This window comes from Camelus bactrianus, chromosome 7 (assembly GCF_048773025.1).
Source record: "Camelus bactrianus isolate YW-2024 breed Bactrian camel chromosome 7, ASM4877302v1, whole genome shotgun sequence".
NCBI classification, from domain to species: domain Eukaryota; kingdom Metazoa; phylum Chordata; class Mammalia; order Artiodactyla; family Camelidae; genus Camelus; species Camelus bactrianus.
This window is the reverse complement of record NC_133545.1, coordinates 45025541-45039630: the sequence shown is the minus strand read 5'-3', so window position 1 is coordinate 45039630 and position 14090 is coordinate 45025541. Positions and strand designations below refer to the sequence as shown.

General features: G+C 43.4%; 1 protein-coding gene across 6 annotated transcripts in view; it reads right to left on the bottom strand.

Moving 5' to 3' along the window:
- Positions 1-14090, bottom strand: part of OSBPL3 (oxysterol binding protein like 3) — a 162123-nt gene that overhangs the window by 61165 nt on the left and 86868 nt on the right. For all 6 annotated transcript variants that reach the window (XM_074367333.1, XM_074367332.1, XM_045505663.2 and 3 more), the window contains 3 exons: positions 2468-2584; positions 2257-2310; positions 1134-1247 (listed from right to left, as the gene is read on the bottom strand). In XM_074367333.1, the coding sequence (XP_074223434.1) occupies positions 1134-1247; positions 2257-2310; positions 2468-2584 (285 nt within the window). The remainder of the gene's footprint in view (positions 1-1133; positions 1248-2256; positions 2311-2467; positions 2585-14090) is intronic.

Below are 14090 nucleotides of genomic sequence, written 5' to 3'. Positions count from 1 at the left end.
GTCTCCAGCTCACCGTGTACATGTGCCGAGGGTGAGAAACCCTGCTTCACAGTTAACTACATCCATGGGCACAGGGGCCTAGGCTGGGAGACAGTATGGATTTGACTGTCTCGGGCAGTCAATCAGCCACACATACGTGTTAGGCACGTATTTGCCCAAGTACCACAGACATGCCCTGGGGGGGGGGGGGTACAGGGACACAGTAAGACATGGAGCTCATGATCTCAAGCTTTTATTTTCCCAACCCTCAGCCCCCATTCCCAATGTTCCAAAGAATTTGCCCAAGTAAGAAAGGACTCCACATTTTCTCAATTTCTGACACTCGGGTATCACCTATGAATTATACTCAGTAACTAAACTTACCGAGTTTATTGTGGGCCAGACACTACACCAAGTTTCCTACGTGTGGCCCTACAAGGTAAGCACTGTAATAATCCCCACTGTCAGGGCAAGGGTGACAAAACTGAGACTTTCAGAGATTAAATAATCTTCCCGAGACCGAAAGCAGCCAGGCTGAGACTTGAACCAGATCTGGATCTGCAGAGCTCTTGCTCCGTGCTTTTAACTGTCTATACCACCTGCAGGAGAAGGGGCAGGAGAGGGTGGTTTAGCAGTTTTCAGAGACACTACTTGGAGGCCCATATTTAGGGGAGAAATTCTTGACATTCATTGCAATATGAGAATTTTAATGGAATCCCTGTAAAATTAGCTGAAGTTGTCAGACGGGGTTTCACAGACTAAATGTTATATTGTATTTCTGGGAACGTATTTTAACCTACAGTAAATGGTTTTTCACTAAAGATGGTACTGCCCAGGGGCAGAAGGGTTTTGTATTTGGGAATGTGATTTTTTTTGGTTATTGATGTCACAATCACAGGGAAGAGGGGTATTTAGGGGATGAAGGACAATGATGCTAAGCTTTCAGTTTGAGAGACAGTCCTACACAAGGAAGAACAGCCCATCCAAATGTCTATAGTGTCCACCAGGAGTACCTGCACAATGAAGATCTTCTACATGTTGGCTGGATGTTTTGAGATTCAAAAGGCATCATCAATGGTGCTATAACTGACAATCCCTTTGCAACATAAAGGAACTCCATGCGGTGGGAGACAGCACCTGGGAAGCAGTCTCACCTTCAGATGGTAAATGTGCTCCTCGGTGTCCAGGTCTATGCATTTGGAGGACTTCTTTACAGACATCACCGAGAGCCCGACGTCAATGCAGCCATGCAGCTTCTCTCTCTCAATCTGCAGAGGCAGCACCAGGGAGGCCACTTGAGAACCACGGTGTTAAAAACAGTAGGAACATCTCTGACGCTCCCTCCCTCTGCTGCCCTTCCACATCCACCAAGAAAGAGTAAACACAATAACCACGACTTCTCAAGCACTTCGTGTGAGCCGGTGCTGCGCTGAGTACTGTACATGCATCATCCTATTTAACCTGTGAGGTCAGAAGCATCTCTCCCTTTTACCGATGAGGAGCCGAATCACAGAGTGTTAAGTAACAAGGAGGTTACGCATTGCTAAGAGAGGAGGCAGGAAGGCGAGGAAACCATGAGAGGGTTAGCACCCCGCCCCAACTTCCACAGCATGGGATTCACCTGTTAACCACGCTGTCTCCAGGTGTCTAAATGCATTTGGAAGTGATTTACAGAGAGGAGAGAGGATGCTGAGACAGGCCACTGTGGTCAGGCCTGATGCCAGGTTTCTGCAGGCAACCCAACAAGGTGAGCGCCGTGAGAGAGGCGAGGAGAAGAAGACAGGAGAGAAGGGCCCGATGAGGGCAAGACTAACAGTCATCCCGGGCCCTTGGGGACCGCCTGCCCAGTGGGAACCCAAAGGGGAACCTCATGGCACCTACACCAAGGGCCTTCTCCACCAAACCCCTCTGTCCTGGTAATCCTGGGAGGGAGCTGCCCTGTGTCTGGTTATCTGTTATCTTACTGCGAAGAGGTCTCCTCCACCCAGAGACCCCTACAGGACAACCCTGAGACCTGAACACACACCTGCAAACCAAGCAGGGTGCTAAGAGGGGCCCCCACACCTCCACTTGGTAGGTGAGCTGAGCCCACCCAGAACCCAGAGCTGGGACAGTGGGGAGCAGGCACCTCTGTTCTATGCGAGGGAACCATCACCCCTCCGTGGTTTCCAGTTTACAGAAACGCAGTCCCCCATGTGCACAGTCTCATCCATGAGCTGACAACCACTGGCCCTTCCGAATCCCTCTGTAGCATACCAGATTACCAAGACCACTTACGTCGGTTTGGTTCTTGGCATATTTTAAGATTCCTTTGTCCAGATAGAAGAATCTCTGTGGGGAAGAAAGTGGAATTCATGAAGACATTCAGTTTAAACATCCTTCCCTTGGTCTCAGTGTTCAACTTCAAATTAAATGTAAGTGCCTGAGAACTGGGTACTGACTGGGGAATGTGGGTACAGTGAAGGTGAGGCCCAGGCCAGTGTCTTACCTTGTGCCAGCCTTTCAAGGGCCATTTCCTCTTTTTCAGCAAAAATCCTTTCTGGACTGGTGGCTCCTGGGTGTAATTCATCTCTCCCCTCAGTCCTTCCACCACTTCCCAGCTGTCCTGTTCCAACAAAACAGTTCAGTTCAAAGTTACTGAAAAAAATAGTAACCTTAAGGAGCAATTAATTTCACTGGTAAATCCATCCAAGATGATGAGATTGCCTGAGTTTGTTGGGGAGAAGAAATTCATTAATTTATGTACAGCTCTTGGATTTTATAGATTTAATGCTATAATTGAGTGGCATCAAATTTGTTGTTGTTTTTCAAAACTCTCAGAAGGGATTGTTTTTCTCTCTTTTGGTGCTTGAACCTTGGCAACTGCAGCTAAAGGTAAAGATTTTACCGTAAGTTGTATTTTTGTTCCCTTTGACATCATCAGTTATCTTCACTCACCACTAGGCTTCAGCCTGAATTTTAACCAAAAGCTATAGACATCCAGATGGAAGTTCGGCAGGAGGGGTGGCATGTCTGGGAAAATTGGCTGAAAAGGTGAGATTAGATGCAAGTTGGTAAACAGGACATGTTGGCTGAAATACTAATTTAGTCACAATATCTTCAAATTCTAGGTTATTTCAACTAATTGGCTGAAAAAGAATTTTTAAAGGAATACTAAAGAAAAACACTAAAAATTTATTTTTAAAATATTTTAAAATGCATCAAGCATTGTGAAATTACTGCAAGATAGACCAAAACTGGCAACACCACAGTGGTTTTTATTGTTATTACTATTTTTACATTTTTATTGGGGTATAACATACATGAAACGCACAATTCTTAAGGCTGCAACTTGATGAGTATATACACCTATATATTCAGTAACTACCATCCAGATCAGAGAGAAAACATTTCTCACCCAGGGCAATTAAGTTTGACAAACATGTCTTTCCCTTCCTCCCAGCTTTACTGAGATATTACTGGCATTATAACATATGTAAGTTTAAGGTGTACAATGTGGTGACTCGATATACCTCTATTCCCTCATATGATTACTGTTTTTGCTTGTGTGTGGTGAGCACACGTAAGATCTACTTTCTTACCAACTTTCAAGCACATAGTATAGTATTGTTAATTACAATCACCATGCTGTATATTAGATCCCCAGCATGTATTCATCTGCGAGCTGAGTTTGTACCATGTGACAAACATCTCCCCATTACCCCCACCCCTGGCAGCCACCATTCAACTCTTTTGAGCTTGGCTTTCTTACATTATGAATGCTAAGTGAGAACATACAGTATTTGTTTTTCTATGATTTATTTCACTTAGCATAATGCCCCTCAAAGTCCATGTATGTTGTCGACACAGGCAGGATTTCCTTCCTTTTTATGGCTGAATAATTTTCTACTTTGTTTATGTATGTATCATTCAGACATAATAATGTGGGACATTAATCATTATGTATATGTATATATACATATGGAATATATGGAATCTCACATTTTCTTTATCCATTCACCCATCCAAGGAGCACTTAGATTGCTTCCATGTCATGGCTATTGTAAATATGCTGCAATGAAAACTGGGGTACAGATACCTCTTCAAGAGATAAGTATGTCCCCTGGGCCAAATTTCATGTTGACTGACTTGTTTGTAGTCAGATCTCCAGCCCACAGGCAAGTGGTACAGGAAGAAGCCAGAAGGGCTGGGAAATGGACCCTGTTAACCCGGGAGCAGAAGCAATTAGACCCAAGTCCCAAGAAACAGTCTAATAGGGAGGGCAGGAAACCACAGGAGGTCCTGGATGCTCTGGCTCCGTTTTTGCATTGTCCTCGAGTCCATTACATGGAAAACACCTCGTAGCAAGAACACTTTCTGACTTTAGCAGCTGAACTCTTTATATAACCATCCTGATAGATCTGCCTTATGTCTGGCTGCATTTTACTGTGAATAAGGTTAAAGGTACATTCCAGAGTTTTCAAATATAGTGGTGGTATCCCAGAATGTGAAGTTGTAAAAGGGAGCTCTTTTAGATTCAGCTGATAAATTAGAGGGCTTTTTCAGAAAGGCCATGATGTCAAATGAGATTTTATTTATAGTAATTATTACCAATTATTGAAGTCACTGAATTACATCCAGACAGTAAGTGGAGAATGCATACTATTAAGTGATGGGAACCACACACACACACAAATTCTGCTCCTATTTATTTCAGCTCAGAAAGCCAGTCCTCAAAATTTAGCATCTTACCTGTCAAGATTTTAATGAATCTTTAAAATCATCAAGTTAAAAATGCCACCTCCTCCAGGAAGCCTTCCTCAGAGGAAAGTACTATTTCATCCCCAGAGATGCCATCAGTATTCCATCTTACCCTTCCGATGGCACCACTATCTTATAATAACACATATGAGGTTTTATCACCCCTACTGGACGACAGACTCTTCAAGGGTGTTAAGTGCCCTGCTCACTTCTGATTTCCTCATGCGGCCTAACTTGCTGTCCTGTGAATAGGACGCATCCTGGAATAAGGCTGCAAGTAACATAAATATGTTCTTGGAATATCACCCATTAGCATGCATTTGAAGTATGCTCAGTATCTTTGGGCCAAATGCCTATTTACAAATCAAATACAGCACATTCACATTTGTGAAAGACGGTGTGTGTGTGTGTGTGTGTGTGTGTGTGTGTGTGTGTGTGTGTGTGTGTGTGTGTGTGTGTGTGTGTGTGATCACTGTGAGTTGAAAATCTAAGGCTCAAAATCTTCTGAAAAGTACTCTAAGGAAACAAAGCCCCCTTTGATTTGTTAAGACTCAAGCAGAAGGCAACAGACAGAATGCTAATACTAGACCATCATGCACATTTGCTCAAGACATTCAAGTGTGCAAAATGCAAATGCCAAGAGAGATTAGCATTATTGCATCCTTTACAAAACTGAAACAAAAAATGGAATAAGGTCATACCTGTAGTCTTTTTATAAGATAACAAGGATTAAATTTCAAAAATGTTTCAAGGATTCATGTTAGAAGTGGATTTCTCCTTAACCCTTGAGACACAGTGTATGCCTACCTATGAGCTAATTGGGAGGGCAGGGAATTAGACTGGGTTTGTTGGCTCTCAAGGTAAATAAGCCAAATGAGGTTTGCATTTATTTTTTTCCCCTCATTTTATTTTCCACCAAGCTCAGAACTTAAAACTCTTTGCAGGTTGGAAGAGCTAGATTTGTACAATTTAAGAAATGAAGGCTCTCCTTGACTGAGAAAGCAAGCAATGCAACCAACTCCTTTCCTGTCTCAACATTCAAATCCTCTCCCTCCCAACTTCCTTATCTGTCACGTCCTTGTTATGAGGCTGAACCAGAGAGCCAGCATCTAGCCAGTGGTTCTCAGTGTGGTGGTACTGTCCCCTATGAGGCTGCAGAATCTTGGGAGCACTTTTGGCTGTCACAGTGATGGCTGGGGACCAAGGATGTTAGATATCCTGAAATGCCTCAGTCTTGCATGATGAAAAAGTTCCACATCCACAACACTTTCCAAAGTGCCAGGAGACAAGTTTGTAGGTGAAAACCTATTTATAATTATTTGAGCATAGAGCTTAACTCTGTTTGATATACTCATCGAAGTATTTTTGTATGGTTTTTATACACTCTGAATTCTTGGGAGGCAACTACTGAATACTGAGGGAAGACTGTGCTTCCTCCTATTTAGGGCTTTACCAAGACTCACCCACCATTTTGCAGAATTGTGTCACTGAAGGCCGTGCCACCTGCAGTACTTGAGTTATTAACACGTATGGGTCTGCGTTAGTAGCTGTCACCCTACATACAGATGTATCTGACCGCCTCATTATGTCTTCTGGTGCAGTCACGTCTGGGCTTTTACATATTGTAATGTATACTTTTACCACCACTTTCTTTGAATTTTCATTTATTGACAGAAAAGCATTACGTTTATATTTTCAAAATTATGCGTGCAAATAAATTGCCCTTAATCTTTGCACAATCTTGAGAGGCTGGGTTTATCAGTATCTTTATTTTTTGAATGTGAAAATTGAGAAAGAGAGAATTAGATGACTTCCCCAATGCCATAAAGCTACCAAGTGGTAAAGTCACCTGACTGCAAAATCTGTTCAATCATTCTGTCACATATTATAGCACATTGTATATTTTACTGTAATGTAAATATGTACATTCTGATGATAAGTGAGGAGGAAATGCCATGGGGCAGGGGACAATGGCAGGTGAATCCAGGAAGTGGCCAAGATTCAAAGCGATCTGAAGGGGTTAGGAAGCCCTGCCCCGTGGATGGAGACAAGCAAGGTCGGGACCCTGCGCAGAGCTGCCAGGTCTCCCATCCTGCAGTCCCCCTGCCCGGGCAGGAAATCAGCCTGTGTGTTTTAACACTGCCAAGGCTTTGCTCTGTCGCTTTTTTATATCCGGAACATCTGCCCCACCTACATCTTAAGTAGCCCCACACCTCCTGCTGGGGGCAGAAATTCTCTCCCTCCTCAGCACTAACACAACACTTACTTGCACTGTCTCCCCAGCTAGAACGTGGGTACCATGAGGACAGGGACTGGGGCTTATTTCTTATAACCTCACCACCTGTGACATAGGGGCCCCAAATAAATACCTACTGAATAAGTGAGTCTGGGGAGGAAGGAGGAAATAAAAAGAGCCCTACAGAGCCCTCGGGGTCAGGGACTTTAATGCTGTGTGCTGGATTGGAGTGAATTGGTACTTAGGACAGAAAAAAAGCAGGGAGGCCGATTTCTCTTGGCTAAAGGCAGCGGGTGTCAGGAGTGGCTTCTGCTGTGCTTCACACGCCCAGTGACCCAAGAGGAGGACATGCACCTTGAGCTGAATGCCCGCAGATACACAGAGCAGGGTGGACCTGGGCCCCCAGGAGGTCAAGGCCCTGCTGACTTAGCCCAACAGGGCTGGGCTGATGTCCTGCCCCGAGGGTGTGGGGCTTAAAGCTCACCACGAACATCAGGTGGAGAGAGAAACACGACAGGGTCTGGGGGAAGCAGCTTCTTAAGGTCTGTGCTTGAGTTTAACTGAAGACAGTCTGGCACTGTCATCTGGCATTAAATTCAGTCTGTTTTACTGAACGTCTAAAAGTGCCAAATATAGAAAGATGCTTTGTGGCTGGAAAGGCAGCTAAGCATTTATTCATGCCCATGAGCTGGCAAAGTTCATTTCCATACTGCTGAGTGCACGAAATGAAAGCACTTCCCTCCAGCACAGCTGTTTCCACGGCGTCCACCTTCTCTGCACCTTTCAGACGGTGGGTCCTCAGTCACTGCCCTCGCAGCGATGTCAGGATGGAAAACGATGTAAAGCTTTCATTCCTCCTGCCGCTGAAGAGTGTTGTGGAAGGAAGTCTTGCGGTTGTCTCTATCTGCACGACTGGAGAGTGGGCTGTTCTGATGATTTATTTAGCCTGTTTATCAGGTTTTTAAAAATCACAAGGCAATGCCCAGCATTAAATCACGTGGAACATAATTTAACGTGTCTTTAATGATTTGGAAGGCATGTGTAATCTTCTAAAGCCTCAGGGTCATCAATATCATCTTTTATGACTATACCATGAACACATGGAAATACATATCAAAGGTTTCCAGTTAATATAATGATGGCTTTCACTGATGTCAGACTGGTTTTGGACTCACATTTCAATCACTGAGACTTGGAGTTGTTGCTTCTTGTCAATTGTTTCTTCTTCAGTTAAGATTTTTTGGACACCAACAAGCCTGGTAGCAAGAGTAATTAAAAGAAGAACAGAGTAGGGGTGGGGGTTCTCAGCTGTAACGTGCATACCGCTCACTGAAGGTCTTATCAAAACGGTTAGTGGGTCTGGGGTGAGGCCTGAGCTCCTGCACCTGCTGGGCCCTCTTACAGTAGCCACACTCTAGGAGACCAGAAAGATATCGAGAATTGCATCTTGTATCTTTGCCCTTCCTACTTTCAGTGCATGTCACAAACACAAGTGTAACCAATAAGTAGGCAGTAAGGAGAAGTAAAAGGCCCAGAAATGGGGGATCTGAAAAACTAAGACAGAAATATACAGTTACTTTTCTCCGTTGGGCCCACCGGAACACAGCAACTCTGGGCAAACAGACCTCAGGGATCCTTCCAGCTGCCTCCCTTCCCTCATCCATGTGACTCTTGTCCCAATAGTCATAGAGGTGCTGGCTTCTGGAGGTTTGTTTAAACAACAACCATTTGTACATAAGGCACATGGAACTTAAGTTAACTTCTAAAGAAGGCTTCTAGCATCTCAAGAAAACCAGTGTTCTTCAAATAGATGGTTGCCTGATCCTCAGCCACTTATTAGCTGTGTGACTCTGAACCAGCAGTTGATTTGGGCCACATTTTCCTTCTAAAGTGTAGGAAAAATACAGACCTCTTTGGATCATTTTGAAACTCCAAAGGAGAGTAGGAAGGGATACTATGAGCTGTAAGATGCTATCAGATGCTTGTTAACGTCTAGACTTCCTTGCTGACTCCTTCTCTCAGAAGCCAAGCTGTCCGCCTCTGCATCATGCCACCAGCCTGGCAGCTGAAAGGAAGCCTCCTGCTAGAAGGCTCCTGGGACTCCTGCTTCTGGAAGGTGAATGGTGTAATGCATCAAACACTTACATAGCACTTACTAAGTGCAGGCTGTCTTCTAACTAAGCAACTGACACAAGCCTGTAAGAACCAAGGCACAGAGGGGTTAAGGACCTTGCCCAAGGTCAAACAGCTTATAAACAGCCCAAGATTTACACTCAGGCTGGCTGACTCTCAGGCAACCTCATGCTTGCTGCCTTTCATTTTCTGTGACCATCACAGAACAACGTGACCCAATCATGCCATTCCCAAGTCGCTCCTTCTTGCCGGGTCTTTCTTGTGGTGTTCATTCAGCCCATGCTTACCAAAAGCAGCTGGCAAATCTCAGTGTCTAAAAACATGATGAATTAAAAGAAGTTAAGTGGTACCACGTATTTTCAATACTCAGGCAGCTGAAATTATAAAACACCTGAACATTATAGCTTTAATTCACTCTTTTCGTCTTGGCAAATTATCTCCCATTCAACTCCCGTGACTTATGGGTTCTGGCACGAAGCCCAGGCAGCCTGGGCTCCCCAGAGTACAGCATAATCTAAGGGCCTGAATAAATACACTGTCATCAGGTGACCCTGGGAGAGCTCAAAGGCCACTTTAGATTACCCCAGGGACACAGGGGCAATGAGAATAAATTGTATCATTGTATGGAGACTAAGCCATAGAGATCTCCATTTCAAATTACCTACAATCATGAGTGAAGCATTTGTCAATTATTTTGGAAGGATTCATTTCCGGATGTCTAATTTATACAGCGAATGCTACAACACATTTTTTTTTTTTTAAAGAATGGAAGCTATGCTCCGTTTACAATCCACAGTCCTCCCAGTGAGAGGTGATTTCTTATTTGTAGTGTTCTGTTCAGCAGTCCTGTCCTCCATAGCTTCCCATCGCCCTGCTCATGGTCTTTTAATAATAGATTCTCAACGGATAGTGGTTGAAGAAGTAAAAAATAGGGCATATAGAACTCTTTCAAAAAGGTGAAAACCTATTCATTCATCTCCAGCACAATCTGGCTTCTGAAATGTGTTACTTTGAAAGTTCTACAAAGGAAACATAAGGGGGCAGTGGGAAAAAGACAAGAGGAAGGTACTCATATTTCATAAGTTTTGGAATAACAATTCTCTCCTCGACTTAAACATCCCTTAACCTACTTAATATATGTACAGAGCTTCGTGAAAGTCTTTCTACCTTGCAACTATATGCTTATTCATTCATTAATTTAATCCACGCTCACTGAGTGTCTACCCTGTGCTAGCCTACGTACTTTGTGTTCATTATTTCACTTAGTTCTCAAAAGGAAGCAAAATTAGCTACATTTCATGGCTGAAAAACTGAGACTCAGAGGTCTTCCCTAACGTGGCAGTGTCATCCAGCCAGCAAGAAGCAGAGCCAGTGTGAACACAGGTCAGCTTCAACAAAGGCAGTCTTTACTTCTGTTCCATACTTTCCAACAGAGTGGTTTGTTCAGAGACCCCATGTACATAGAAAGCATTTAGAGATTTCATCATTTGCCAGAAAAAAGCTTGACGGACAGGTCTTTGTTCATTTTTGAGATCCTCATAATATGCTTGCCAGTGGAGTGAGGGCGCTGAGGAATTTGTGACTTCTTGCTCCCCTCCCCTTGTGTACCTGGCCATACATTCCAACCTGTCTTTGAAAGAGGGATATCTGCTGCTCGTGTTCAGTCAACCCAGTCCAATAATTTGCATGTGTCATGTGCAAAGCCCTGTGCCAGAGCCGTGAGAGCTCAAAAGGTATGTAAATAGGACCCAGGACTCAAGAAACCCACACTCTTTCAGCCAAAGAATTAATCAAAAGACAATTATCCACGGGGGAGAGAACAGAGCTGTGTTAAGCATGGCATTAGCCAACTCACGGTTCCCAAACAGAACGTTTGTGAGGACCTCTGTCAGCTCCTGTCTGGGGGCCCAGCAGAACTGGGATACCCTCCTCTGTCCCCATCCTCTTATGAAAAGACTCAAAACAGCCTTTCAGGCCCGCACTTGAGGGAAACCACTCAGCAGGTACGGTCACCCATGACCTCTACAACCAACGGTCATTCTCAGCCTTCATTTTATTTGACCTATCAAGTAGCCACTTAAAAGTAACTTAATTGAGTACTGCAATTCCCATAGATTGCATGTGTGTTCGAAATGATTTACAGGAGGCATATATTATTTTTATAAAAGTTGTTTTTAAAGTGCTAAAGCAATAAATGAAGATCCTTTCCAAGAAAATTCAAAAGGGCGAAACAGTTTCATACGCTCAGTCCAGGGAAAGGCGGCAGCTGGGCCGACACCCAGGCTGGGGAGGAACGGTGATGCAGAGACCGACCGAGAGCACCACACAGACGAGGTGTGAGCAGGACAGGCAGAGGGGCCCGACAGCCTATACTCTGTATGAGCTGGGTTCCTTCAGCTGAGATTTCCTTCAAGGAGAACCCATTCCTATCCAGCAAAGGCACTACATCTGAAGGATGGTCTACTTCAGAGCGATCTCTGCAGAGTGTCAGGGCTCGTGAAACAAGGCCATCTCCATTCTGGCTCCGGAACTGAACAGAGTAAAGGGGGCTCATCTGTAACTGTTTCTCAAATTTACAGAGGACCTTTCTCCAAAGAGTTTCAATGGCTGTTAGCCAGTAAAAATACTGCATTTTCTCATAACATCCCTGCAGAGGAAGCAGGAGGTGAGTTCTGTCTCCATCTTATGGATGGAAAACTGAGGTGAACTTCACTTGCCTGAAGTCCCCTCAGTGGCCAAATCTAAAGCCCATAGCTAGTATCTCCTGATTTCAACCATCTAATATTACTAAGGGGTGACAAATGTGCCACTCACCCCGCCTGTGCCCACGAGCCATAGCTGAAAACATGGCCCTCTTTCCCACTGAACCCAGAGTCAACTGCAGAATCCTTCTCAATACCATGCTCTAAACAGCTTCTACCAATAAACAGGTGCTGGCACTGGGAAAGGCGAAAAACATTTACACCCATGCAGGGACAAGGCCCAGCAGAAAAGAATAGGGTAAGAATTCACTGATTTTTTTCCCACTTGTTTCAGATATAGGTTAGGCCGTTTGTTGAAGATATCAAATGTAGCCCAAATATTTAACATTCTATTACATTCTTCCCTAAAAGTACTTTGTTACTGTGTATAAAGTAAGGTACTTTTTATTTTAAAAGTATACAGTCATACAGACATTGTATACTTTTGTACAACACTAAAGAGGTATGGGGAGATACACGTATGATGCCTGTAAAAGTTTCTGGGGGCAAAAAGTACAACTATTCATTATGAAAAATTAGATTTTCCACAAATAAGAATGAAGTTCAAATTAATGTCAACTAAAATAATAAAAATGAATGTTAATACTAATTCAGCACTCACTATACAGCACTGATTCAATGCTTTAGTTTTAATCCTCACAACAATCCTATGAGAAAAGAACTATTATTATTTCGATGTTACTGATGAGAAAACTGAGGCTTAGGGAGTTTAAGGTCAGAGAACCAATTATTTGAGTGGAACCATAGCTCGAGAGTTCAGGTTCTAATCATTAGGCATACGTTCCTCCCCAAATTATCTTGATAAAATTATATTTATGGGCTGTTCCACACTACAAAATGAGGGATACTATATTTAGAATTTCAAAAGCCCTAGTATTTAAGTTAAAAGATGGCAGAACCATGAGAATGGGTTTTCCAAGCCATAAATTGTAAACTCTGTCTTAGGTCCAAGTTTGTAAAAGTGAAAACACAGATCACAGTAACACACAGTTGCGGGGAGGGTATAGCTCAGTGGTTAGAGTACATGCTTAGCATGCACAGGGTCCTGGGTTCAGTCCTCAGTACTTCCATTAAAATAACTAAATAAATAAACCTAATTGCCTCCCCCTCCCAAAAAAAGGGCAACAAACAAACAAACAAACCCCAACAAACAAAATAAATATAATATTAAAAAAATAATAACATGCAGGTCTCAATCATTTTGTCCTTCCGGTAAGCAAGCTCTTCTAGCATAGGTATACTGAAAGGGGGGCACCAGCACATACATGAATAGCTGTCTGGGATTTTATATCAGTAGGCTCTGGGACAGGAAGGACAAGTTCAAATTCAATTCAAGAAACAAGGACAAGGACAAATTAGTGCAAGGAACTGAAAGAAAGCCAGTGTGGCTGGAAGACAGAGACTCTCAATGTCACCTGGCAATGGTAGACAAGAATTTAAATGAAAACGACTCAAGAAGACCAACTCTTTCAGCCAAGGTCTGTATTGTGTAAGTTTGTGCATTTAGTGCCCCTTCCCTATCATCACACCAGCTCCAAAGAGCAAAAATATACAAAGATATAAACATGTAGGGTTTTTTTTTTTGTATGTCTGTGGGACTGAAGGAAAAAAAGACTAAATATCTCATAGATCAGACACAAATTAGAAATGCAAAAGACACTGCAGACAGAGGCGTTCAAGAGTCCTTGTGGGCTAATGAAGCTGAAAATGTCCCCAGGGAGAGGCTGAGACCAGAGCTAGGCTCACTGCTGGCAATCAGAGGACTATAAGGGGAAGCCCCACGCCACAGTGAGAGGGGGCTTTAAAAACCTGCTTATCCAGGGAGTTGGCAGGAGGCAGACATGGCTTCAAAACCAGGACCTGAGCCATGCTGTGTGGTGGCCTGGTGGTGGATCTTAGATACTCATGGTGGACGTAATATAAGACCTGGCTCTAGACTGCAGTCATCAGAGGCAGAAAGGAGATAACAGCAAATGCCTAGATAGGGTGAGGTGAGTGCAGAGAAAAGACAGATTGAAGTAAACTCACGATGTCCTAAACCATAATTCCAAAGCCTGTGAGAAAACTAGCATTAAGGAAGATGGCCAATAAAGTTAACATCAGACTCCTCTCCTCCAGACGGAATGAACAGAACCACCTAAAAATGACTTTAATCTGGAGCTTTAAAAACAAGTAGGTTGTTGCACAGATCACCTTCATCAGTTATATTTCAATATCCCTCAAATTAAATCTCTTATTAT